Source organism: Mastacembelus armatus, chromosome 1 (assembly GCF_900324485.2).
Source record: "Mastacembelus armatus chromosome 1, fMasArm1.2, whole genome shotgun sequence".
In the NCBI taxonomy this organism is placed as follows: domain Eukaryota; kingdom Metazoa; phylum Chordata; class Actinopteri; order Synbranchiformes; family Mastacembelidae; genus Mastacembelus; species Mastacembelus armatus.
The window spans coordinates 20,746,316-20,772,325 of record NC_046633.1 but is presented as its reverse complement, the minus strand read 5'-3'; the positions used below and the strand labels follow the sequence as shown (position 1 = coordinate 20,772,325).

The window sequence follows — 26,010 nt, the reverse complement described above, 5'->3', positions numbered from 1 at the left end:
GGCTTTTTATTTACATAAAAGTGGGTGGGATATCGGACTCTCGACCAATCAGAATGTGGGGCTGGGCCGACTTTACAGTGTCCGAGCTGTTCATTGGCTAGAGCTGCAGCAGTAAAACAGAAAGATGATTTCCGTTGCATGTTGACGACTGACGGGAGTCTATCACCCCAGGTAAACACCTTTTTAAAAACATTTCTCTAGTTAATGATATGTTTCAGTGCAATACATTTCACTGTCGTGTGTTTCACTGAGAGTTTCCAGCTTCTACGAGTAAGCGGTGTTAAAAACATGAGCTATCCGTTCAGAGGTCTCGGTAACTGAGGTCAAAAAGAGAAAATAGCAGCGATCACGGAGCATGTGGGAGTCAGCGTGGTGATGGTTTGCGGTTGTTTTACTTCGACATGCCTGTTGATTGTCACAGAGATGTACATGTACAGCTAATGTTTGCTAACTTCCAGTGACAGCGTTAGCCACTAGCAGGGATTAACCTTACTGCTAGATGGGACAGTGGGGCAGGTGCCCTCTGCCCTCGATATTATACAGCTGATTTATGCTGGTGTTGCCACACCTATTTAACGAAACACTAAAAAAAACCTGTCACCCTATGAGTTTTGACGTGTGGCCAGTGTCAACAGTAAGGCCTAATTATTTGGCTAACGCTAACATTAGTGACCAAACGTTGCAGGCTTGTGTGGTGGTTAGCTAGCTGTAACATCACTGCGTCAAAACAGCCCGCACTGCTGTGATTGTGATCATTTCCTGCAAGATTAGCTTGATTAAAGAATGCTTCAGGGTTTTCTGTTTATTAGGCGGCTCCCTGTCGAGCTGCTGTGGGTGCGGCACACCCAAACAGTCATGCCAAGGGTTTTACGAAAGGTTAGTAAGCTTGTGTAGTGAAATGTGTTTGTCTTCCACTGTGTGTGTGTGTGTGTGTGTGTGTGTTAACTAGCTGGTGTAACGTTATTTCTGACGAGAGTTTTCTGTGGTTGTTGTACAGATCATTAAAGATATGTACGTGGTCCAGACCCACATCACTTCTTAATGGTTTCATTGCGTCAGACATTTTCCAAACCAGTCTTCTTAATATGGGTCCAAGCGCATATATGGCCTAGCAACCCGTGATGCTTGTTCTTGTTGTGAATCACATGGCACAGAGGGTGTATTATGTTGATGCAAACACACAGGTCTGTGCCCGGACAGTGGGGCAGTTGTTCATGGAGAACAATGGGAGGGAGGCGCTGCTCGGAGCCTGCAGGTTAGGTTGGTTTGGTTTTTTGTTTTTTTGTTTTCGCAGTGTTGTTACCAAGCACAAGGCTATGTAGAGGTAAAGATAGCTAATATGAGGCAAAGCATCTTCTTCTGCAGCAACAAGTTTAGGTACACTTCATCCAACAGATGTTTTGTTACAGAGACTGCTGCCCCTGGGACAGCTGTTGTCACATCCCAAACTCCACAAGCTAGCTCAGTGTTTGAACAGTAGCTGATCTACCTGCAGCTAAGATGTGCTTGTTTGGCTAACCTTTTGATTTTCCATCCAGAGATTGATGAACCAGTAGCAGGTCAGGGAGAGTGTTGAACAGTAATTACCAGGAACTGAAATGCTGAGATAAACATAATTAATCCCTGAAGGAAAATTCAGGTAGGCTTGTAGTGACAGTAAGAAGAACTAAGTAGTAAAAGTCCAGTTCATGTAGGTCAGTCATCTACCATTAGTTAAGGTGTTGTAGAGCCTCATGGCAGTGGGGATGAAGGATCTACGATATCGTTCAGTCCTGCAGCTGCTTCTCTGGTCCATCAGGGTGGAAGGGGATGTTCAGTGTATTCTGGGATGGTCTCTACCCTTTTCTGTGTGCATCTGCACAGCACAGCCTCCAGTTAGTCCAGCCTCATTCCAGTCACTGATCCAGATTTTTGCCCCAGTTTGTCCAGCTGCCTTTGTGATTAGTTATTATCATCATTGAAAATCTCGTTCATAATTTCTGGTAAAAAAAGAAAAAAACTAAATAAATAACCTCTTAAATAAATATAGGAAAGTGAAGCCACATAATTTAATTTCATAAAAAGGTGCTGAACACAGAATAGTCAACATTAACACTTGACATACTCGTTTGTAATGTCCCATGGCCTAGGAACTGTCACAATATCAGCATCCTGTTCTGTGGCTTATGGTGATGAAAACAGCTACTTAATGTAACATGATGCTCCATGCACTGATCTGTCTACCCTCTCACAGTTACTGATGTTCTAGACTGAACAGGAAATACAGTTGACAAAAGATGCTGCTGATGACAAGCTCTTCTTATCATCAACAGGGACTTACATTCAAATGTTCTTTAGATGACTACTTAGCACTACGGTTATTAAGCTTCTGATCTTTCCTCTTTCCTTGTGAAGTTTTGGCTGTTAGGATTGAGATCCTTAGTTTATAGGCTTTGTCATGGTTGTTTTGTAACCTACTTTGTATGCCCTCAGCAAACAGTCTGTGTTCTTGGCCAGCTTGTCTTTCCCCCAGTCTCTCTTTCTGTGGCAGTCATTAGAGTAGGAGTGGGAAATTGGTAGACCTCAGCAACCTAAGCTAACATAGCTGTTTATTTGTCTATGGACAGTAAATGAAGCTTGTTGGCCCAGCTACAACAGAGATGCCTGTGTGAGATGAACAAGTCTGTGCTGGCAGATGTGGGCAGGAATGTGGTAATTAACCAACCTGAAAGATGAACTTTAGGAATCAGTCTATTGCTTCACTGCAGTAGTGTGTTGGATTCCGGTAACACTGGGCTACTTCCGGTACCTTTGTATGGTTATATGCTAATATACATATCAGCCAAGGTATGTTTTTCCAGTCAGGTTCTTTAAAAAACAAAACATTTGGATCCACTTCAATGTCTCTTCTTAAGAAATCAACTTTTACACTTTACATCAAACCATCAGACAACAACACAACATGTTTCTTCAGAAGTGTTCAGAAGTGGCACCAATTTATTGGGCCAGTAATCAGGTCATAGGGATGTGATTAGAGAGGGAGGGATTCATAAAGTGGGGAAGGGGCTACCATCTGGAAGGTTTATTAACTGTTATCTGGGGAGCCTTCTGTGCTTCAGTGTAAAAGAGGAAATAATCCTGGCCCAGTGTTCTCAGCAGTGTGCTTCTGTATGATGCGGTAATTTAAATCTTCTCTGATTTTAGCACTCAGTTAAAGCAGTTTTAAGGAGTGATTCACTGCAACACACATAGGCAGTTTCAAAACCTCACCCCTAAGGCAAGACTACTGCTAACGTCACATTTGCTGGTTTGTCTTCACTGGTTTTCTTTTAGCTAAGAGCAATTTAGTGTTTGTTTCTGTGAATGTATATACATAGTAACAATACAACGTTTTCTCAATAGGAGTGAAAAGTCCGCTGTGAGATCATATAAATAACATTTGTCCTGGGATGCAGCTGAACTCAGGGAACAAACATTTGACATGCATGTTCTTGTGTTCAAATGAATACTGGTTTGTTTTCTGCTTTTAGAAGCCACTTTTACATGTGCCATTTTGAGTTTACATAGTAGGTCAATTACGGGTGTTGATGACAATGTTGAAGAGGGCTCTGTTCTTTTGAAGTGTCTTAGTAAGGCTCGACAGTGAAACAGCAGCAGGGCCTGAAACAATATCACTTTGGTTATCATCAACTAACTTCTCCTTGGAATTCAGCCATCATTGTCATGATGCTGTGACATGTCCATATATCTTTCTGCTGAATCTGTATGTCTGACTTTGATTGCAGTGGCTGTTGATGGACCATCCCTATGAAGACACAAGGTTACAATGGCACAGAGCCCCTCGGACACCACCGAGGTTAGTTTGTTCACTGCATTTAGCTGCATGAGGATAAAACAGATGGAGTCAAATGGTCGAGTCTACCTTAATAAGTACAGTAAATCCAGCCCTCTACCATCACAAGTCGCCAAGTGGGCTGACAGATATGGGTATTAGAGAAGCGAGGAACACTGCTGTCATTGTACTGCCAAATTTGCAAACCAGACCCTACACTACTTTCTTACCTTTCCCTTCCCTTTTCTTCCCTTGAATAACAAACAGGAAGTGTCTTACAAATAAGAATGAATTTGGTAACTCTTGTATTTGGTCTGCACAGAATAGATCACTGTGACCTGCCAGTAGCTTATAAGGGGCAATAAGACAGTTCTTTTAGCTTACATTTAACCCTTTGTAGTTTTACTTTGTCACTGACCTTTCACTTACCAGATTAGTGCAGTGGATAAACTGTACTCTGTCTTTCACATTGTTTCCAGCTGAGCATTGCTTCCACTACTTCGAAAATTGCTTAACCAAACCTAAACCAGACTATAGCCTAAAACTGTAGATTAAAGCATGTCTTGAATTTGAACCAGAACCCAGGACATAGTCCAGATACGTCAGACTAAATTTTGGTAACAGAACCTCACACAGAGTTTCTCAGAATAAAAAAAAAATATATATATATAATAACTTAAAAGTATAGATGTAACATAGAATTTTTTTTTCTGATTTGAGTTAATGTTCCTCTGTGATGCCATCAGCCATCACATTAAGATTGCATACAGTTGCACACGTGTACACTTTCCACCTTTACACTTTGATTTCTACATTTTATTACCCTTGCTCATTGCTTCCAGCTACAGTATATTTCTGTAGACACCTGCTGCTCATGCATTCAGTCATCTGAAAGCTCCACTATCAATATTACTCTGTGTCCACCTTAGGCGTTTTACTGCCAAATTACCTTTAGCTCCTCACACACAAATCAGTAACCATTGATAATGGATCTGTAGTCTCACTGGTTGAGCACTAAAAACCTTTTTCTTTTTTTGTTTTTCTTTTTCATTTTTTGCCTGTGTAGCAGCCAACATGTAAGCTTCTAAACAGTTACTGGCTGTAAAAGTTGTATGTTTTGTATTATTGGTATGAAATCAGAAATGTGTATGCATTTCTCTGTTATATCAGGAAAGGTTGAGGCGCATCAAGACATTTGTGGAGGAGGAACTGCAGACAAGCATGGTAAGTGTGCAGTGAGATATTTTTTGCTTTACTCATTGCTGCCCTTTAGCTGTTGTCGGGGCACATGTTGTACTTTGGCTCAAGTTTGAAAATAAGGAGAAGAAAATGTAGGTAAGTCAAAGATGATTGTTTTTAGACCCAGCGCTGCTGCTGCTTCACCTCAGATAAAACCAGCCACACTGAAACAATTTGTGAAACCTGTGGTGACAAATCTGGGTGTAAAAATGGATTGTGATTTTAAATTAGACAAGCAGATCAACACAGTGGTAAAAACAGCCTTTTTTCAGTTGAGGCTCCTCTCGAAAGTCAAGCCTTTCTTATCCCGTAACGACCTCAGGAAGGTTTTACATGCTTTTATTACGACTCGCCTCGATTACTGCAGTGCACTCTATTATGGTATAAGCCAGGCCTGCCTCTCTCAGCTTCAACTGGTACAAAACGCTGCTGCTCAACTACTTACAGAAACCCGCAAACGAGACCACATCACTCTTGTCCTGGCTTCTCTTCACTGGCTTCCAGTCCAGTAGAGAATTGATTTTAAAATACTCCTCTTGGTTTTTAAGGCTCTGAATGGTCTTGCATCATCCTTTATCTCGGAACTAAGTCTATGTCCCCTCACACTCATTGAGGTCTAATGACCAGTTGCCACTTTTAGCACCAAACACTAGGTTCAAGAGCTGGGCAGACAGAGCGTTCTCCGTGGCAGCCCCCAGACTCTGGCACAAATTGCCTCTTCAGGTTAGGCTAGCTCCTAGCCTATCTGTTTTTAAATCCCGATTGAAAAGATATTTATACTCTTTGGCTTTTAAATCAACATTTTAATCATGTGTATATTGTGTTGTATTATTTTGTTTTTATTGTACAGCACTTTGGCTCAACCTGTTTGTTTTAAATGTGCTATATAAAGTTACAAGTTTATAAAGTAGCAGGAAGCAGATGGAGTTAAGTAATACTTTTAACACTTACTTACTTTATATACCAAAGTAAATCAAATTTCTCCTGTATTGTTTTTCACTTCAGATGGTGGGGATGGTGATTGGTGCAGGCATCGCTATAGTCCTCATTGCCATCCTCATCTTCTTCATCTTGAGGAGGATACAGCTTCGAAGTCAGTAAAAGCTGAGATACAGGGCTCATCATCCAATGGAAAAACATAAATTCAGAATTTGTATGTATTTCTATTTTAAATTGTCATGTCTTGCATATCATAGACCTGGAAGCTCAGGAGGCACCGAAATACCGCTTCCGCAAGCGAGACAAAGTCATGTTCTATGGGCGAAAGATCATGCGAAAAGTGAGTGTGTGTCTTCCTCAGCCTATCCCGCATAATATGCAAGAATATAACAGGGGTGATAGTTAAACCAGTATGTTTCTCAACAGGTCTCACAGTCTACCTCTTCCCTGGTGGGTACATCCTCCTCGTCTCGACCACGCCTAAAGAAGAAGCAGAAGATGCTCAACATTGCCAAAAAGTATACCTAAAAGCTGACTTCGACCAGCCTTTCTGTTGCTAACAGACAGTGTTTTATAATCTACCCATAATCTCATTTTTCATTTCTCTCCATCCTGCTGTCTTCCTGTCCTCACCTGTGTAGGATTCTGCGCTTTAAGAAGGAGGTGCCTACCCTTCAGGCCAAGGAGCCTCCTCCCTCAGTTCTTGAGGCAGACCTGACTGAATTTGATGTGGCCAACTCCCACCTTCCCTCTGAGGTGCTCTACATGCTCAAAAATGTCCGGTAGGTTTGTCCTCTGTGACATGTCTGTGAAATGTTGCTACCCCCATTTTTTTCAGTATATGAACTCCACTGGGTTAGTTCTGCCTTTCCAAACACTATAAACAACTGTACAAACCAACCTAACCTCTCCTTTGTCCCTGCAGCGTGCTGGGTCACTTTGAGAAGCCCCTGTTCCTGGAGCTGTGTAAGCACATGGTGTTTCTGCAGTTCCAACAAGGGGAGTACGTCTTCAGGCCGAGCCAACCTGACAACAGCATCTATGTGGTTCAGGATGGAAAATTAGAATTGTGCCTTACTGGAACGGTACATAAGCTCACTTCTGCGTGTATTACCATTTGGCCTGTTTACCTAGGAATGCAAATTATTTTCTGCAATTTGGTATTTGACTGGTATGTCTTGTGATTGAAAAATTCTATAACTCATACACAACATCTGCTAAAGTGCTTGGTGGGATTTCTGGCTTAGGCAACCCATTAGCATCCACTGACATTTGGCTCAAATAATCCTCATTAGGGAGCTAGAGGAAAATATGGCTTTTATCAGAGGTTTCTTTCTATTGAGCACGAGTTGCTTGATGTGCATATTGATGTAATGTTATATTCCTGTTGTCTAGGACGGCAAAGAAAGCGTGGTGAAAGAGGTTTACCCAGGAGACAGTGTCCACAGCCTCCTCAGCATCCTGGATGTCATCACAGTAAGTCACACCTTCTTCTTGCCACATGTGCTAATATACACATCCTCAAATAAAACAGTGTTTTGGACCTTGCCCACTTCCTGCTACAGAGCTCTTACACATAACATCATTCACATTTACCAGCTGACTCACCAGACCTATTCTGGCATACGCACATCTGTAGCAGTTATTCAATTTAAACTGTATAACTTGGATAGCATCACTATGGTTTCACAGTGTTCTTAAATAAGCATTGTTAAAATGATGATAACCAAAATGATGACGGATCTTTGTGTCCAGGGCCACCAGAAGCCTTACAGAACAGTGTCAGCACGGGCTGCAGAGGTTTCCACTGTTCTCCGGTTACCTGTAGAGGCCTTCCTGTCTATATTTGAGAAGTATCCTGAGAGCCTAGTGCGAGTAGTACAGGTCAGTCATGTGCATAAATTGGTAGGATCTGTGTTTGTTTTAATTTTTTCTTCAGTTTTTATTTCAGCATTTAACTTAATAGCATAATTGTGTGACACACACATAATTATTGCTCCTGATGTACTCTACTATAGACTCAATAACTTTGCATGTGATATGTTGAATGACACACTTCCTACTCTTCTGTTCAGATTATCATGGTTCGTCTCCAAAGAGTGACAGTTCTAGCCCTGCACAACTATCTGGGACTCACCAATGAGCTCTTCAGCCATGTGAGTTTGTCACACACACACACACACACATGCAGACATCTCTGGGTGTGTGGTTTTGCATTTATCAGGAAATCTTACTCAGTATACATCTTGTTTTTATTATGATTGCGACACTGAATGCTAATGTTCCCCCCACGCTCTCCCACCAAAATAGACAAATGAACGGTGTACCTCACACACATTATTTACATGCCACGTGCTTTTGATCTATAGGAAATGCAGCCCTCACGTCTGCCACCTCAGTCACCGCACCCTACTCGCACTAGCCCCATCCGCCACGCCAAACGCTTTGGCAGTCTGACGGTGCCTGAGGAGCATCGGGATGCTGCTATTAAGGGCGAAATTGCAGGTAGAGGTTAAAAAACCCAGCAATCTGATAGAGTGAGAGAATATAGTTTGTAATTGATTGTGTTAATGATGAAGAAGCTCTCTGAGCTTCTGTTAAAGCTTGTTAAATGTTGCACATTTGATTTATTTTAGGAGGAGAAGAAGGGAAGGATGGAGCAGCAGTTCCAACTCTTTCAAGGACCATCTCTATGCCAGTTGACATCGCTGGTGAGGGACAGCTCTACTATGAAAAATCTTGATTGAGAAGCAGGAAAAGATTATTTCTTTTTTTGTGCCTAATCGAAGCAATCATATTTATCACATTTAGCTTCATAGTGAAGGCAAATAACAATACATTTAGCTTTCCTGCCATTATTTGCACTCCAAAAAAGTGAACACAGGTATAATCACATTCCTGGTTTAAAGAAGGATGTTTTCAATTTTGTCTTTTTTTTAGACTTATTCTCACAGTGTCATTGGTTGTAGTTTAACAATTTCTGCTTTCTAAAAATGGGTGTAGATTTCAGGTGCACTTTCTTACATTCCTTACATTTAAACTGAATGATTTTCATCTAGCAATCTTAAGTTTTGTCTGTGCAGGTATACAGAAAAGTGTGAGATCAGACTTTGACATGGCATATGAAAGGGGACGGATCTCTGTTTCTGCAGAGGATGGCAACACTCCTCCCACCTTTCCCCGGGTCAGTACCCTGCACACCCTTCAGATGCAGATGAAATGAGGTCGCCATCAACTATTTTCTTGTATGTTCATCATTTTGTTCTGTGTCCCAGGACCAGCGGGAGAGAAAGGTAACAGTAGATGAGGTTCCCTCAGGGATCTACCTGTATCCAGAGGAAGAACCGGGAGTAGACAATATTTATACACCTGTCTGCAGTCGATACAGTTCTTCTCTGTTTGAGGAAGCTCAGAAAGAGATCCTCAAACTCATGAGGATTGAGGTTTGTGTCTGCATTGTTTTTTGTCTGTGGCTCCACAGGGAATTACAAAAAGTGTGAAGTCAAATAAGTAATTCTCATAAAGAATATGTGTTTCTATGTATTTGTAGAATTTGTGAGTCTTTACATAAGAATCAAAATACTAAATGCGTGGTACAATTTCTTCATGTGGAATAATGTATCCACATTATCACATTAGGTTTCTGTTTGTTTTTGAGCTGAAGCAAACTACAGCCAGCCATTCAAACGGTTAAGTGTTGGTCTCCCAGTTACCCTGTGTAATATGAGACCAAATTGTAATGGACTAAGAAATAATAATAGGCTCAGTACATTTCGTTTTTTGCATGAATGAACACTTTGTTGCAAGTCACTCCAGAGCATCTGCTGACCGATTATGATGTCAAAAGGAGGTCAGTCAGCGTGCCCACTCTAGAGGAGCTGGGTCCAAACTGTTTCTTAAATGCTGAAGTGTTGATGCTGATGTCCTCATCCTCTGTCTGGTATACAAAAAAGAGGTGACATAATATCCATGGTAAATAAACTTACAAAAAATGGAAAAACAATACAGAACAAAACAGAAAATTTGGCTGAAGTGCATACTACTGTAATTTATACTCACAGCGTTTCTGTGCTACATGTATCGTTTGAAGTTGTTTGCATGCATTTGAGCATTTGATAGAGAATGTGGGAAAAGTCCTTTTCTGTGTGTCTCTTAGTACTTCAATATCATCAGTGTGCAAAAATGTCTGTTTTTTTTTTTTTATCCAAAGCTGAATAAAAGATAATAAAGACATTTATTCCACGTTCCTGCACTTTGCTTAACTCTTCTCTAATTCAGGACCCGTCATTGTTAAATGGAAGAGTGACTCTGCACCATGCAAAAGCTGGAGCTGTCTTAGCCAGACAGGGAGACCAGGTACGTAGCACAAGACATAGTGGATGCCTTTTTTTAAAAACTGAAGACTGAACTGTCTCCCTTTACCTATGCTAGTATAATAAGAGTAGAAAGTAGTTGTAGGTAGAAAATGTATGACTTGAATCAGTGAAACAAACAATTAATGTGTCAGATAATATAGCAAATATTTTTGACCTGGTTCAGATTTCTGTATCACTTCATTTCCCTTTTTTCTCTTCTTAAGGACGTGAGTCTGCACTTTGTCCTGTCTGGTTGTCTGCACGTCTACCAGCGGATGATTAACAAACAGGAAGATGTGTGCTTGTTTGTGACCCACCAAGGTGAGATGGTGGGCCAGTTAGCTGTGCTCACTGGTGAGCCCCTTATCTTCACCATCAAGGCTGTCCGAGACTGCACTTACCTCAAGATCTCAAAGTCGGATTTCTATGAGTGAGTCTTTCATTCTTAGTATGGGCACAAATTAAATAACAAATAACACAATGATTTTTTTTTTCACATAATAATAATTCACTGGTGGTCAGCCTTATCCCTTTTTTTCATATTCTCTGAAAAGATTAGGAATGAATCTTTGTCTTCATATTCCAGCTTTGCCATAAACAATCACTGTTTTAACCATAATTAAAAGCAGTATGAATCAATGCTTTTACTACTTATGACTGTTCTGTTTGCTGCTTACTGCAGGATTATGAGAGAGCAGCCTAGTGTAGTGCTGAGTGCAGCCCACACGGTGGCTGTCCGCATGTCCCCTTTTGTCAGACAGATGGACTTTGCTATTGACTGGATGGCTGTGGAGGCTGGCAGAGCACTCTATAGGTATTTCACTTCAGTCGTCACTGACCTGTTGTAACAGAAGACTCGGTCCATTTCCTTTACATTTTATCTGTAACGATTACTGTAATATCTTTGTTTTTGCTCTTCGTGTCCACAGACAGGATGACCAGTCAGACTGCACCTACATTGTTTTGAATGGCCGTCTGCGTTCAGTCATCCGCAAAACAAATGGCAAGAAAGAACTTGTTGGGGAATATGGCAGAGGAGATCTCATTGGAGTGGTAAGTACAAGTCTCTTTGACCCTCTGCCATTTTCTCATTAATCACATGTGTAAAAAAGCCTAAATGAATGGCAAATCAGATCATTTTGACTTCAACATTCATAATTTAGCATTATGCCATTTTACTATCATTATTCCTTTGAATTATGCAGTAGTATGGCATGTTTCCTGTTATATGCTTTAGGTGGAGGCCTTAACCAGACAGCCAAGAGCCACCACTGTCCATGCTGTGAGAGACACAGAGCTGGTCAAACTTCCTGAAGGAACGCTCAACAACATCAAAAGAAGATACCCCCAGGTCAGCGACTTTGATTGCAAAAACATCTGGTGAAAATGTAGTCTGATTTTTGTGTGGTGTACCAGTGAGTGACATAATACTGATATCTATTGTCATCATTGTTTAGGTGGTGACAAGGTTGATCCACTTGTTAGGTCAGAAGATTCTGGGGAACCTGCAGCAGGGTCGAGGGCCATTCTCAGGTGACGTGACAAGGATTTTTCTTTTTCTTCATATAAACATCCATTCTTGTCTTTGTTTGTCCATCTTAATGCTTTTCTCTCACACTCCATCCACTCACTGTGTTTCTGTCTCACAGGTTCAGGCTTAAATCTGCCCAGTATGACAGCTAGTGCTGACGTAACCAACCCCGCCAGCAACCTCTCTACTGTAGCTGTGCTGCCTGTATGTGACGAAGTACCGATCAACGCCTTCAACCTGGAGCTCAGCCATGCCCTCAATGCAATTGGTTGGCCCACAGATTTTCTTTTTTTTAAATTTAGGCTTGCTCTCTGTTTAGTTCCTGATTATACCAGTATACATGATTATTTTTTTTGTCCTATGTCATACAGTGTAGTATATTAAACAAACGGAAATACTCATATAGAAACTTTACATTCTTTACTCTTTTTTGTTTTTGTACTTTTTGTTTGACACTTGCAGGACCCACTCTGCTGTTAACAAGTGACATAATCAGAGAGAGACTAGGTGCATCCGCTTTGGACAGGTCAGTCAAGTTTGATCACAAAAAGAATTTTACCACTTTCTCTTCTTTTTCACTGTCTGTGTTAAAAGCCTGTCCCACATCCTCATGTCTCTGCTTTCCTCTTTCCGTCAGTATCCATGAGTACCGTCTGTCTGGCTGGCTGGCCCAGCAGGAGGACATCAATCGGATTGTCCTGTACCAGACGGACAACAGCATGACCCCGTGGACTCAACGCTGTATCCGCCAGGCTGACTGCATTCTCATTGTTGGCCTGGGGGACCAGGAACCTGCTTTGGGCGAGGTGTGTGTGTACATGTACATGTCTTTCTCACTGTTTCATTTATTTATTTATTTATTTATTTATTTAAAATTGTGAGGACATTTTGCCCTTTGGAGGCCTTTCTTTTCTGGTCCTCACAATGTCAAAAGGTTGGTTGTTTGAGGGGTAATACTCAGTATCACTGCTTTCCTGCCAACTGTCAGATATCCAGTACATGCTAGGACAGGAGTCTCTCTTTAACCAGAGTCCTTCTCTTCTGGAGGTCACAAAGAACTTAAAATGAATATCACAGTGCATCTAGTCTTCTATAACATCTCTTGTTCTCTAGCTGGAGCAGATGCTGGAGAACACAGCTGTACGAGCTTTGAAACAGCTGGTCCTTCTGCACAAAGAAGATGGGCCAGGCCCCTCCAGGACGGTTGAGTGGCTCAACATGCGTAGCTGGTGTTCCGGGCACCTGCATCTCAAGTGTCCCCGCAGGGTCTTCTCTAGACGCAGCCCTAGCAAACTGGTACAAAGCAAACTTTCCATCATAACTGAACACTGCAAGATTATCGTGTAAGATTATTGTGCTACTACATGGAAACAATATTCTCATGTTAATTTTTTTTGTGCAGAGGGAGGTATATGAGAAGGTGTTTCAGAAAACTGCGGACAGGCACAGTGACTTCTCTCGGCTGGCCCGGGTCCTGACAGGAAACAGCATCGCTCTGGTGCTGGGAGGAGGGGGAGCCAGGTGTGTAGAGAGCAGTTTGTGCTTGAAGTTTAGTAGTTTTAAATGTAATATTGGCAAAGCAGCCTCCACATTTAACATAAGTAAATTATTACAGATTGTAATGTATCAGCAGCCCTAAACTAAAGTGGGGGATGTTTTGTGATGCAGGTTATAAAGTGGGGAGCGAAAAAATGAAACTAAAGTGGGTTGGCCCTGCAGAAAAAGATTGGTTTTCTCTGCTTTTCAACTTGCGATCTCTACTTTTTTGCCCAAATTACATTTCCTGTATCTGCCTGGTGTTGAACGTGTTTGCTCTCCCTCGTGCAGAGGCTGCTCTCATGTTGGTGTGATCAAAGCTATGGAGGAAGCGGGAATTCCTATTGACATAGTGGGAGGGACCTCGATTGGTTCATTCATTGGTGCATTGTATGCTGAGGAGAGGAGCGCTGTTAGAACCAAACAGCGAGCCAGAGAGTGGGCCAAGGTAACATACACATCTGTATTGATATGTTTCATCATTTCTGTCTTCCTCACATGTCTAAGATAAACTTAACTTTGCCCTGTAAGGAGTACGTTTCATTGTTACCCAGCAGCCCTCAGTAAGTTTCATTGTTACCCAGCAGCCCTCAGTGCACCTTTTTTTTTTGGTGTATTTGAAGGGCATTGTCTAGAAACTCATAAGAAACAAAGAAAAGCTGGTCATCAACCAAACTTTATCCAAATTTTGCTTTTTTTTTTAATAGGCAATGAACTCAGTATTTAAAACAGTCCTGGACCTTACCTATCCCATCACCTCCATGTTTTCTGGCTCTGCCTTCAACACCAGCATCTACAAAGTGTTTCAGGACAAGCAAGCTGAGGTGAGAGACTGTAGCACAAAATCATTTTGCAGAAGGAATTTATCTATCATGACAGTAGAGTTTGCATGCAGATGAGAGGGTTATGTTTTTAAGTCAGTCAGTGGAAAAAATGTTAATATGGTTTATGAAATCAACAATTATTTTCCCCTAGGACCTGTGGCTTCCATATTTCAATGTCACCACTGATATCACAGCTTCAGCCATGCGTGTTCACCAGGACGGTGAGTAATGGCTTTGCTGACTGCAAAGGCTGCCAACCTCATTCTCATTATTCTATTTTGATAGGCTTATTTTTTTTTTTTCAAAACTCTACACAAGCTGAGGGCAGTACATTAGTGTGATACTGTACTTTTAGAATAGTTTTTTAGTACAGCTGTAGTACTCATGGACATGGTAAAAAGTATGAGTAATTTTATAACTCTTTCTCAGTATGTAATGCAACTTGTCTAATAAAAGCTATGGATGATGAAGAGCGTGAAAAGTGTGAAATTAGCATTTTGTTAGCATGTTTATAAAGTATTTAAGTTGCAGGATACAGTCGTTACGTAAGTTACAACATTGGCATGTTGTTGCTCTCAGTTAAGTGACTTTGAGCAGTGTTTATTAACCATAATTTAACAAGTCTATAAATGTTTTGTTAGTAGGCACAACCTGACACAGAACCCCAAATGTATTTATTTATATATCAAGACTGACTGCATGGCTTCAGATTGCTGGTTTAAGGTGTCAATACTCCAAACTGAATTGAAACTTTAAAAGACATTTTACACTGAAAATTTAAGGCAGATTTATGGCCAGTATAGTCTCTGTGACTCTAGATGTGTTTAAGTCTCACTGGAAGAAAAGTAGTTTAAATTCCTCACGCCAAAAGCACAGTTGATGTGTTAAACAAGTAAAATGCAATGGATGTAAGGAGGCTCGGAGGACAGAGTAGAATTGCAGCCATTTACATCACATTATGGATGAATTGCAAACATTGTCAGTGTATAGGGGGTGGACCTATGCAGTGTGACCTCACCCATAGCGTTAGACACCGTTTCGGCTGTTATAGACGTCGCCATGTTGCTTTTTTGGAACCAGAAGTACCATATTTGGACAATATGTCAGTGTCAGAGAATATTCCAGTGGCGACCATTGAGCCAATCAGCAGCGAGCTTGTTGAACGTACATGCCCCCTGGAGAGAGTGGCTAAAGCTATGACCGCCTACAATGTGATCTGGCCTTAGCCATAAGGCTTAGCCTAAGGCTAAATATCAATATCTGTAATGCAAAATTAATTCCACCTATAAAATGGCAGGCATCTGCAATTTGTGTATGGGTAAAGCAACCTGTCAATCAAACATGTCAATCATCTTCACGTAGGAGTGGACAGGCGACATGGATTAAAGGAGGCACCTGATTGGTCAGTTATTTATCTTAATATCTTGTGGTACGGAGCAAATTTCAACATAAAAACTTAGTAATTGGCGCTGATTTTTTTTTTTTTTTTTTTTTTTTTTTTTTAAATGTAAATCAATGGGAGACGAGGCTTGTTGGAGCCAGTGGGTACTTCCTATAGGGCTTCAAACCTGGAGGCAAGCTTGATATGTCCACCCCTTCTACAGTCACTGATTGCAAGAAGAGTATGTTGGGGAGTGATGAAATGAGTGAAAAATGTTCAAATGGCCTGCATTCATATATTACTATCAAAACCAGATGTATTGTTTCATTTTAGTTTCAAACCCATTGTTTTGCCTCTCACAACATTCCAGTTTCAATCTAGTTTGGAGTATGCTACAGCCTAGGGCTTAGGAGATTTCACTAAATATGTACAAAAGCAAACACTGTATAATTGATAACACTGTATTTATATGCATGTGTCTGTATTTGCTGATAAAATGGTGAATGTGTTCTGTTTGACATGCATAAAAAATGCACCATCATTGACTTTACTTTAGTCTGAAATGATCTTTCCTACCAACCCCCCAAATTCTGAGAGCTATTTTCTATGTTGTGTAATGTTTCAGCTCAATTAATGTAATGCTACCTTGTAGGTTACAGAACTGTGCCTCAAATTCAGATTAATAGTTTGTAATGGTTCAAATTATTATAATTGAGGCTGATTACTGGATTTGAGGGGTTTGTGGGTTTGCATGCCTTAGTCCTGCAGGGAAACCTTAAATCTTTGTTTGCATTTTAGCATGTGTATGAATTAACTGCTGGAGCAAAGCCTTTTCATCTCTCTCTTTGTCCCCATAAGCTTCCTCTTTTACTGTTATCGCACTAGTTTCTTCATATTTGATTGTTTATTTCCATCCTTTATCTTTCTTTTACCATCTATATCTTGTTTTTCTTTTCTTTCTGTATTAAACTCCTCTCCTTCTTACTTTTCCTACACTAAATTAACTGAGCTTTCTTTTTTGTACGTTCATATCTAAAACTCCCCTGATTATGTCCTAGATGTATATCCCGGTCCAGATCTTTCTGCACATAGAGAAACATCACAGAACTGCTCACCCATAGGTTACTGTGTAGACAAAATAACCTGTGTAGTTGCTGACCCCAAAGATGCTGAACCCCACTCCCATGTCCGTGTCAACATGTAGGATCCAGAACACTCCATGTTACCTCTTCCCTTTCTTGCTCTTTACTGACATCCCATGTTGCTTCCTCCACTCAATCGTCTCCATTCTGTGCCTTCTTTAGTGTTTCATGTATGTTTTTGTCAAACATTGTTTGCATGGTGCTACTCTGAAAAAGCTACCAAAGTGAGATCTGAAACTAAACAGAAATTGAAACTCTTTTCCAGGACAACCTTGCCCTGTTTCACTTGCAGTTTTCTTGCAGTTCAGAGATTTTTATTTGTTTTCCTATTTTAGTTCAACTTTCTCATTTGCCCCCTCACCCCTTCTCACCTTACATCAGAGTTTAATAAAGACAACACAGGAATATGTGGTACTTCTGGACTCAGCCGGTTCCGCTGTTTTCAGGGAATCACACTTGTGGCAGTTAAAATGTTAGGAGGCCACAACATAAGGTGAGAAAGGGAGAGCTAGTAAATGAGAATGAGGACATCCTAGCAGAGTTTAAAGTAAATTATTTCAAGCTTTGTCTCTACCTCCATCTCTCTTATCTCTCTTTTTCCTACCATGTTTGTTGAACATTTATGTAACACTAACATAATTTTAAATTTGTAATTTAAATTATAAAATGTAAATTTGTAACGCAACAAAAGATCCTCACTGATTTACACATATCATTCATTGTGTTCTAGTAAACTAGTGTCCTAGTTTATATCGTAGCTTTTTTTTTTTATCATTTAGCTTAAATTGTATTGTTATAAATTCTGTAGTGTTTGGTATTTAGCCATTATTCTGTACAAAGTTGTGCATATTTTCTGAATTATCATTCAAAGTGTTAAATTTAATTGGCTGTAGTATTCTTCGCGCCTGTGTTTGTATCAAACTTACCTCCTGCTAGAATTTACTGCATTTAGCTACAAGCTTTCTGCAGTTTTGTTATCACTGTATTCCCCATCCTCTGTGTTTCACTCTCAGCAGCTTCTTGCACTCTCTTCTTCACTTTGTTAGGGCCATTTCTTTCTCCCTTCTTCCCTGTCTCTCCCTTTTCCCAATTTCTCTGCTCTCTTTGTTTCTTTGTCATTCCTGCTCTGTTATTCCATCTGTGACATGGAGTCCAGCCCATATTTGATGTGATCCTCCTTCTCCATCTTCATTTCCCGACAGGTTGTGTGTGGCGCTATGTTAGAGCCAGTGCCTCCTACACCCCCTATTTACCTCCCCTGTGCGACCCCAAGGATGGCCACTTGCTTGTGGATGGTTGCTATGTTAACAATGTCCCAGGTCAGATTTTAAACACCTGCTCACCAAATCTTCCTCCATGACCCCAAAGTCAACAGTCAACCACTTGGCTACCCTCCTCCTCTTTCTTGTCCTCTAAGACAAGTTATCACTCTTAACTAACCCCACCCCGACAAGGTGGACACTGGGAGCCCATGGTTTGGAAGGAAAGACTAAATCCAATATAGATCTTATAGTTGACCCAATCAGTGCCTTGTTTTTAACTAAATACTGATCAATAGCATTCTGATTCTGTCTCCCATTGGCTTTGTTGTTCACATACACAACAAATTTTCACCAGCTGGCTTGACCACTGAGTTTCACTTTTTTTTCTTAGATGTGAGGTTTGTCCCATGCATGTCTGGACATCTATGGGTCATATGTGGATGCATGAGGGCCTGGTTTCCTGGGCCCCGTATATTGCTTATACGTTCCCTTTATATCTGTAAAGTTCTGGCTGTGTCTTGTAAACACATGTCTTCATACGTGGCCATTCTGCTATATTTCTACAAAATGTAGTTTGTCACACAGCCTGGCCTATGTAAATCAGACTTTTGTTTGGATCAGGTATAGAGAGCAGTTATGACTGTGTGTTTTGACACTTCTGCACTTCAGCATCACACCTGTATGTTGTTGTGGATCATTGTGCATTTTGGTTGGGCCCAAATGTTATTCTCCTTTGTAGAAAACTGCAGCTTGTTTTATATGGGGAGCTGCCTGTGAAGTAGCTAATGTTTCATTTCAGTCATATTCACCTGTGGGAACATGTTCAGTTTCTCATATACAGCTCTTTTCCTGTCCCCTGGCTTTGCTTGCTTTTATGTGCATGTCGCTAGTAAATACAGCAAGCCAATCCATATATTTATATATATATATATATATTGATGGCCTCTAATGCCTATTTCCCTTAAATTGTTTGGGTTTTGTGTTCTGGATCCTGCTGTTGCCCCTTTTAGCCCCCTGTGCAAGCTGAATAAAGCCCTTAAGTAGTTACCATAAACCTTAAGTAAAGAAATGGTAAGGTGTAGGTGGTAGTAATTCCTCTGGATTCATATTTCAGTAAGATACTTCTGCCTTAGCATTCACCACATACAGCTGCACCCCTGGCTTATGTCTGCGGTGCTCCTTATCCTTCCAACCCATGCAGTGCCCAGCCTGCTCCTGCCCCCTGCTGACACTAATATGTTCTGCAGGACTGAGCAGGCTTGGTGCTTCCCTACAGAGTTCATAGTGAAATATCTCCAAACATTGTCACAACACCTGCTGCTGCTGCTCTGTCTCTGGACATGTTGATATTATCCTGCACCAGAAGTTGCACTAGAAGTTGTAAACATAGCATATAGAGTTTCTGTGGATTTTACAGAAACTCTAGAAAATGTATATGCGCACATCCTGCCAAGCACTGTTGTTAGGACATAGTTTGGAGACTCAAGTAGCTTTGGTGCTCTGTGATGGTTTCCATTTACATTTTAACTTCTGCACAAGTCTCACAGGGTGTGAGGTAATGAGGTTTGCAGTGGCGTAAAACAGTCTATAGGTGAGCAGAATCACAGTTCTAGCCTTTGCAGGGGTTGGCTGCCTTTCTTTGCCAGCCTCCCTCTGGAGCTGGGATTGCAGACTGTGCCAACACTAACTTGAAACATTTAGCAAACATTATTGAGATGCTATCCTCCCCCTTCCTCCTCCCTCCTTCCCTCCCTGGTGTGCCAGGCTCTCTGTGGCGCTATGTGCGGGCGAGCATGACCCTCTCAGGGTACCTGCCGCCTCTCTGCGACCCCAAAGATGGCAACTTGCTAATGGACGGTGGCTACATCAACAACCTGCCAGGCAAGTAGAGGTGGTACCTCTCCCCCCACCGACTTATTGTCAATGTCCACCCAACTTCCGTACCCTGGAGGAGGGGGGAAGGTGGAGTGAAGTATGGGGATGATTTTAAGGAAGGCCTTTAATCAAATAGTTTATAGGCTGGGTAAGTATATTTTCGTAAAGGGGGGTCTAAATCCAGTGTTGGTGCTGAGTTTTTCCATTCTGAATATTGAACTGCTTAATTTATCAATCTCGTCAGACAAATTATTGACCAAACTGATACAATTATATTGATTGAAAGCTCTTTAAACCAGACTCTGCAGGTTCAGATGGGGAAAAATCAGCAGGTTTATAAAATGCCCCTTAAAATAAAAATGAATAGGGGGAATGTAGTCTTTGTGAAATGGCCTGGTGTCAGGTTGTACTGTAAAATAAAAACTAGAGGAGGGGTTCCCACTAGGATCAAATTTGAACTTTAACACTGAGTTGAACTAATGTGTTCTTCTAATCATGTCAAATTAGGTTTTTAAACTCCTGTGGTGATCACATCATAATCTCATTAATCTCATTGTTAAATTATTTTTAAACCGAAGGACACCAGTCTGCTTTGAGATAAAAGTCTGCTGAGCATTTTTCTGTAGGGCTGGGAAATAATTTGATATTATCATTTATCGATCTTTAGCAGAATCCTATTTTTATAATGATCATATCACTTGTCCAATGCAAGTTGTGTTTTAAGTCTTAATTAATGAACACAGTTGAATGTTTCAAACTTCAGTTTGATGACTTTGATTGTGCAGAGCCTTTTTTCTTATTGTAATATCAATGTAGTTTCAGTATTGGAAAATGAATAGTGTGATGATGATTTCAACCTTATCACCCAGCTCTACATTAGTTTTATTATATGTTAACCTACTTCAGAAATCAGTGTTTGCATTGATTTCAAGCAGAGGAAAAATGAGTGGAGTCTGTTTAGAACGAGGAGATGAGCCACTTTTTGCCTGCAGACTGTTTAATACATCTGTATTCCCTGAAAGTATTCAGAATTGCACCTGGCATATTTGTGCACATTTCAGTAATGTCCATGGAAGTAAAATTTAGGTAAGACAAACTACCTTCGGCTTTCGTTGTAGTGTGCAGACAAAAACTCTCCTGAGTCTGTCTCTGTGTAGTTATGATAAAAAATGCACTGATGAAACACAGCCATATTTCACAAAGCTCAAGGCGAGCTGTTGTAATTCTTTATGTAGTAAGGATATCCTGTCTCATTATGTCCTTGGCCATATGCATTTCTGAGTTTTGTGAAATATTAATTACTTTGGATGCTCAAAAAATTGATTGAACCAAAGTGAACCTTGTAAAAATCAACATCATTTATTTTTGAATTTTATTACTCTGCCATCCCTGGAAAATTTGTGCCAATCAGCTGCATTTCAAGTTGTTCTTGTCACACTGGATCAGTGCTTTGGGCTTGTGTAATGTCGTCCTGTTTCTGTCTTTGAAACAGACTCAGCACCACAAAAAATGTTGAGTAGCCCAAGGCTCTTTAACACTTAACAAAAGGTCATGACTCCAGGGCCCTGTGCCTTTTGGCCAGCAAAGTATACACTTTTAAAGTTTTTTAAAGTTGTAGTGTTCTCTTTTAGTAATTGGTGATAAATGCCCTGGAGTATGTCTGACTCCTAAAAAAATGTTTTTGTGGTGCAGTGTTGTTTGAACGTTTTGTCTTTTAAAATAAAGACTCAAAGAAACTAATATTTCTAAAAAAGCTTAATAGCACAGGATTATCTTAATTGTTTTACCATCTCTGCTGCTGGATTCTGTGTTGCTGTGTTTGTACGTCTGTGCATGTGTGTGAATGCCGGTGTACACTTTACACGTCCAACAGCGGACATTGCAAGGAACATGGGTGCCAGAACCGTCATTGCCATCGACGTGGGAAGCCAAGATGAGACCGACCTCTGTAACTATGGTGATTCCCTGTCTGGCTGGTGGTTGTTGTGGAAACGGATCAATCCCTGGGCGGAGAAAGTAAAGGTACAGTATGGTTTAGCAGCACAACACACTGGTAACTAGTGATGAATCGCACACTTAATATAGAATACTGCATGGGAGTCTTAAATGCATCTGATCAATGTGTAGTTTCTGCTGCGTAATGATCAACATTTCCTTTTGGGTTCATGGTGAATTCTGGTAACCTGTGATCTAAATATGATTGGCCCGACCCGGCCATTTGTGTAGGTGCCGGACATGGCAGAGATCCAGTCTCGGTTGGCCTACGTGTCGTGTGTGCGACAGTTAGAGCTGGTGAAGAAGAGTGCCTACTGCGAGTATATCAGACCACCTATCGACCGCTTCAAGACCATGGACTTTGGCAAATTTGACGAGATCTATGTGAGTTCCCTCCTGAGTATGTCCTGTTTTAACCTAACTGTAGGAATATGAAGCATTTGTGATCATTGAGTTAGTCTCTATACAATCCACTCCTTCATTAAAATACATTAAAATAACGTTTATCTATAAACAGTTACTTGAGACATAGGCCGCTTATTAACCACAATTGCTGACAGGTGTAAGAAAGTAATTTAGGAGGTCCAGTGTATTTCATTGTAGGACTGTTAGCAGAATATGGTGTAAATGATATGGACACTACTTTTTCAGTCCACTTGATTTTTGCACTAAACTCAGAAGCTGGAAGATACTAATTCACTTTGTCTTCCACCACTTCCATCGTCTTCTGAGATGGTATCTTTCAGTTTCTGATTGACTGAACACACCTGATCACCAGTGGATGGACCAGTGATAGTTGGAAAACAAGCAGGACAGTGCCCCCTAAGCACCAGAGAGATAGATAGATCTTAATCAGCTTGACTGTGCAGTGAATGTTACAAAGTACTTAATCAAAACAAGTGTATACTTACTGATTATCTTATGTTTCTATTTAATCTACATTGTACTGTAGGATGTGGGATATCAGCATGGCAAATTGTTGTTCACTGGTTGGGCCCGAGGGGACATCATAGAGAACATGCTGAAGGACCACCGCTCAGCCGACTACAAGGACAGCAAAAAGGCCGACGTGAGAAGCGCACATAAATGCACCATAAGTGAAATATTAATGTGGTTGAGCTAGGTCTATATACTGTAATGGAACATTTATCATGCAAGTATTCATTATTACAATAATTTCTTGTCTCTCAGTCCTGTACATGTCCAGGCGCTGACTTCACTGACCTTGCAGAGATTGTATCCAGGATAGAGCCAGTCCAAAGCTACGTGGCTGCAGAAGGTGAGCGTTCTCTTCCTTATGTATTAGTTAAAATGTTTCCTCTTTGTATTTCAGACTGTACTACAAAGTATTATGGCCGCAGGTAGTACACATTGAGTTATAGTCGTGTCCTTCACAGTTCCCTCTGTAGGATCAATGTACTTATTAAATAAAGATTCACTGTATTCACCTGGTCGGTAGGAGAAATACTTTGAGATGTCCCTAATGGGTGAATTCTCAACCGAGTGGGTCAGTAACACAAAAAAATACTGACATACTTCCTCTTAATCTGTCCGTTCAGCAGAGGAGTCAGACTGTCTGACAGAGTACGAGGAAGATGGGATGGACACGGTGCGAGAGGAGGAGGGAGAAGAGGAGGAGGAAGAGGCAGAAGACCCAGAGGACCACTCCCCTGGAGAGTGGGTGCAGAATGGAGTCTTTCAGACGGTCAGTACACACAAAAACAGTGCTGTCTGATATACAGTAGCTTAAGAGATGGGGAAATTGAAGGCCCCAGGTTGAAATGTTTTATATTAGTCAATACTGATCCATAAAAATACCCCAGATTAGCCATCAATACCAATCTTTAGGACCAGCACGGAGCATGTCTTTTTACTCTTGTTTGAATAACATTAGGCAAAACATTCAGAGCTCAAATAAAATTTCTGAGTTTTAATTTTGAAAAATGAAAACATTATGTTCTTGAGCCTTTTAGTAAAAATGTAAGTTTTCAGCAGGAACAAAATGAGCTTGGGGGCGTGTACCATATATACTCCAGCAAAGTCAGGAAGTACTGAGAAACAAAGACACCAGGCTTATCTTAGAGGTCATTGTCTTAATATTGGTATTTTTAAAGTACAGTTTCAGACACTTAACACTTTGTCTTCACACTGTAAATGCTGCAGTGTTCATCACACATTATAATACAAAAGTGCAAGATAGAACGAATAATATACAGATTTTTTGTTTTGTTACATTTTTGGGTATTCATCTGGAGGCATAGGTGCATTTATGAATTCTTCACAGGTGCAGTTACCGATTACCTGCACAAATGTAAGCCAAAACACGGCTGCCCACTGCTATCTCATAATACATGAACATGGCAATCAAACTATGTTTCCTTAAGTGGCCTGTCATGGTAATCAAAATGTTTATTCAAACAGGAACATAAATTATATCTTATCTTCTGTGCAAAGATGACAGTTTGACACTAGAAGAATACACAGTCCCACTTGGCAAACTTAAGCTTTCAGCTGTACTGAGGAGATGAAAACAGCACTCTCTCTCCACTCAGGAGGATGAGGAGAAATCCGTGAGACAACGCAGGAAACTTACGACTGACTCCAACACCTCAGAAGTCTCCGACTGCTGACAGACAGCCATGGAGGAGTAGAGAGACAAGAGCAAGGGCCAAATTGTTATTGTCACACTCAGCTCCTGCTACTTCTAAAATGCTGAAACACTGTTTCTGTTGTTCTCAAGGGGCTCCCTGTTCATCTACTGAGCTGTTGAACCCTCTTTGCATTGAGTGGCTTCATCCTCACTCTCCCACCCACTGTTTTTTCTTTAATCATCAGTCTGACCCATTGCCACGATCACTGGTAACTACAAAACCAGCCAAAACCAGTATGCCCACCAAGTAACAAAATCAAGGACACTTTACACTTTCTGTTCACCAAATCAGACCACCATCTCTAATGGCATTTTATTCCATTACAGATGTTTTGACACATTACATGATCTATCTATTTCTTGTGTCCACTTGTGACAAGTGTGTGTATGTTGCCTCCATGGTAGGATGAGGGTTTGCTACGGATCTGCAAAACTCTAATTTGTTGAAATAGTAACAGGACCCTGAAAAGAGTAAGAAATACTGTATGTACAGTAGAAAAGTAGTTAGTAAGAGTTTTGTAAGTTTAGCATAGATGCCAAGTAGGGAGTAAGGCAGGGGAAGCTACAGGAGGAATGGATGTCCATGTGGACATAAAGGTTGAGTGTATGTTGACAGGCTGGACCAGTTTTAAGCAGGATGATGGATTAGAAATTTAAAAAGCTATGATAATGAATGCTGTAGAAAGCTGTAATGCAGGTTTAAAAAAATGAAGAGATGGATTAGTGAAGAAATGATTTTAATTTATTTAACATTCACACAGTACAGTAGAGTGAGCTTGATGTGCTGTAGGTAGGCTAAACTAAAGAGGATGGAGGGAATGGGTAATGCAGGAATGAGGAATGAGATGATTTCAGTGAGTGGATGAAATAGTATATGCTTGTTTGAAAGTTTCCACTTCACTTGTTTTGTTTGCAATGATGCCAGATAAAGACAATGCCTTTTCAACCAGCATTTGATCCACTCAGTGAAAGTTGTCTGTGGAGGAGAGAGCATTGTTCGACTGACGCTACACAACAAACCAACGTGTCGCACATACACCACTCAGGGTTCCTGTGTATAACTTGACATTTTTGACAAAAAAAAAAGTTTTCTGCCGATGGACAATAAGTTGTGTATGTGTGTCAAACTATGCCAACAAGTTATTTTGTGAAGGATAATATGCAGAAACCCTGAGTAAGCCTAGAATCCAAATAGACAAAACTGCACCTCATGTATTTAACATGGACCTCTTGTAGAAACTATAACAAGATGATAATATACACAATGTTGATATTCATATATGTGTATGAGGTGGAAATTTGTAAGATCATGCTTTGCTGCAGAATAAGGGAATCTACCCCTAAATAAAAATCCATCCTGTTATTATGAAAGGTCGGATTTGCGGTTTGTTTTTTAGTTTTTTTTTTATATGTATTTACTACTGGCAGGCATTTTTTTTTTTTTTTTTTTTTTTTACATTAAGGGGTGTT

General features: G+C 40.6%; 1 protein-coding gene across 6 annotated transcripts; it reads left to right on the top strand.

The window, feature by feature from the left end:
• The first annotated feature begins 92 nt into the window (after positions 1-92).
• pnpla6 (patatin-like phospholipase domain containing 6) lies at positions 93-25,911 on the top strand. Of its 6 annotated transcripts, none has more exons than XM_026302992.1 (36): positions 93-171; positions 3,765-3,835; positions 4,982-5,035; positions 6,056-6,143; positions 6,247-6,329; positions 6,416-6,507; positions 6,631-6,771; positions 6,915-7,074; positions 7,385-7,465; positions 7,745-7,873; positions 8,065-8,145; positions 8,359-8,494; positions 8,626-8,700; positions 9,073-9,173; positions 9,265-9,432; positions 10,268-10,345; positions 10,569-10,774; positions 11,027-11,158; positions 11,274-11,397; positions 11,582-11,695; positions 11,802-11,877; positions 11,994-12,143; positions 12,338-12,401; positions 12,513-12,681; positions 12,989-13,171; positions 13,278-13,396; positions 13,703-13,859; positions 14,119-14,235; positions 14,387-14,456; positions 19,785-19,901; positions 21,769-21,917; positions 22,122-22,274; positions 22,843-22,959; positions 23,082-23,169; positions 23,453-23,595; positions 24,446-25,911. In XM_026302992.1, exons 2-36 carry the CDS (start codon positions 3,806-3,808, stop codon positions 24,518-24,520), a joined length of 4,020 nt encoding a protein of 1,339 aa, XP_026158777.1. In that variant the 5' UTR covers positions 93-171; positions 3,765-3,805; the 3' UTR covers positions 24,521-25,911. The 6 variants fall into 6 exon arrangements, with proteins under 6 accessions (XP_026158777.1, XP_026158776.1, XP_026158775.1 ...); XM_026302991.1 differs by having other exon boundaries at positions 24,443-25,911; XM_026302990.1 differs by having other exon boundaries at positions 23,450-23,595.
• The last annotated feature ends 99 nt before the right edge of the window (positions 25,912-26,010 follow it).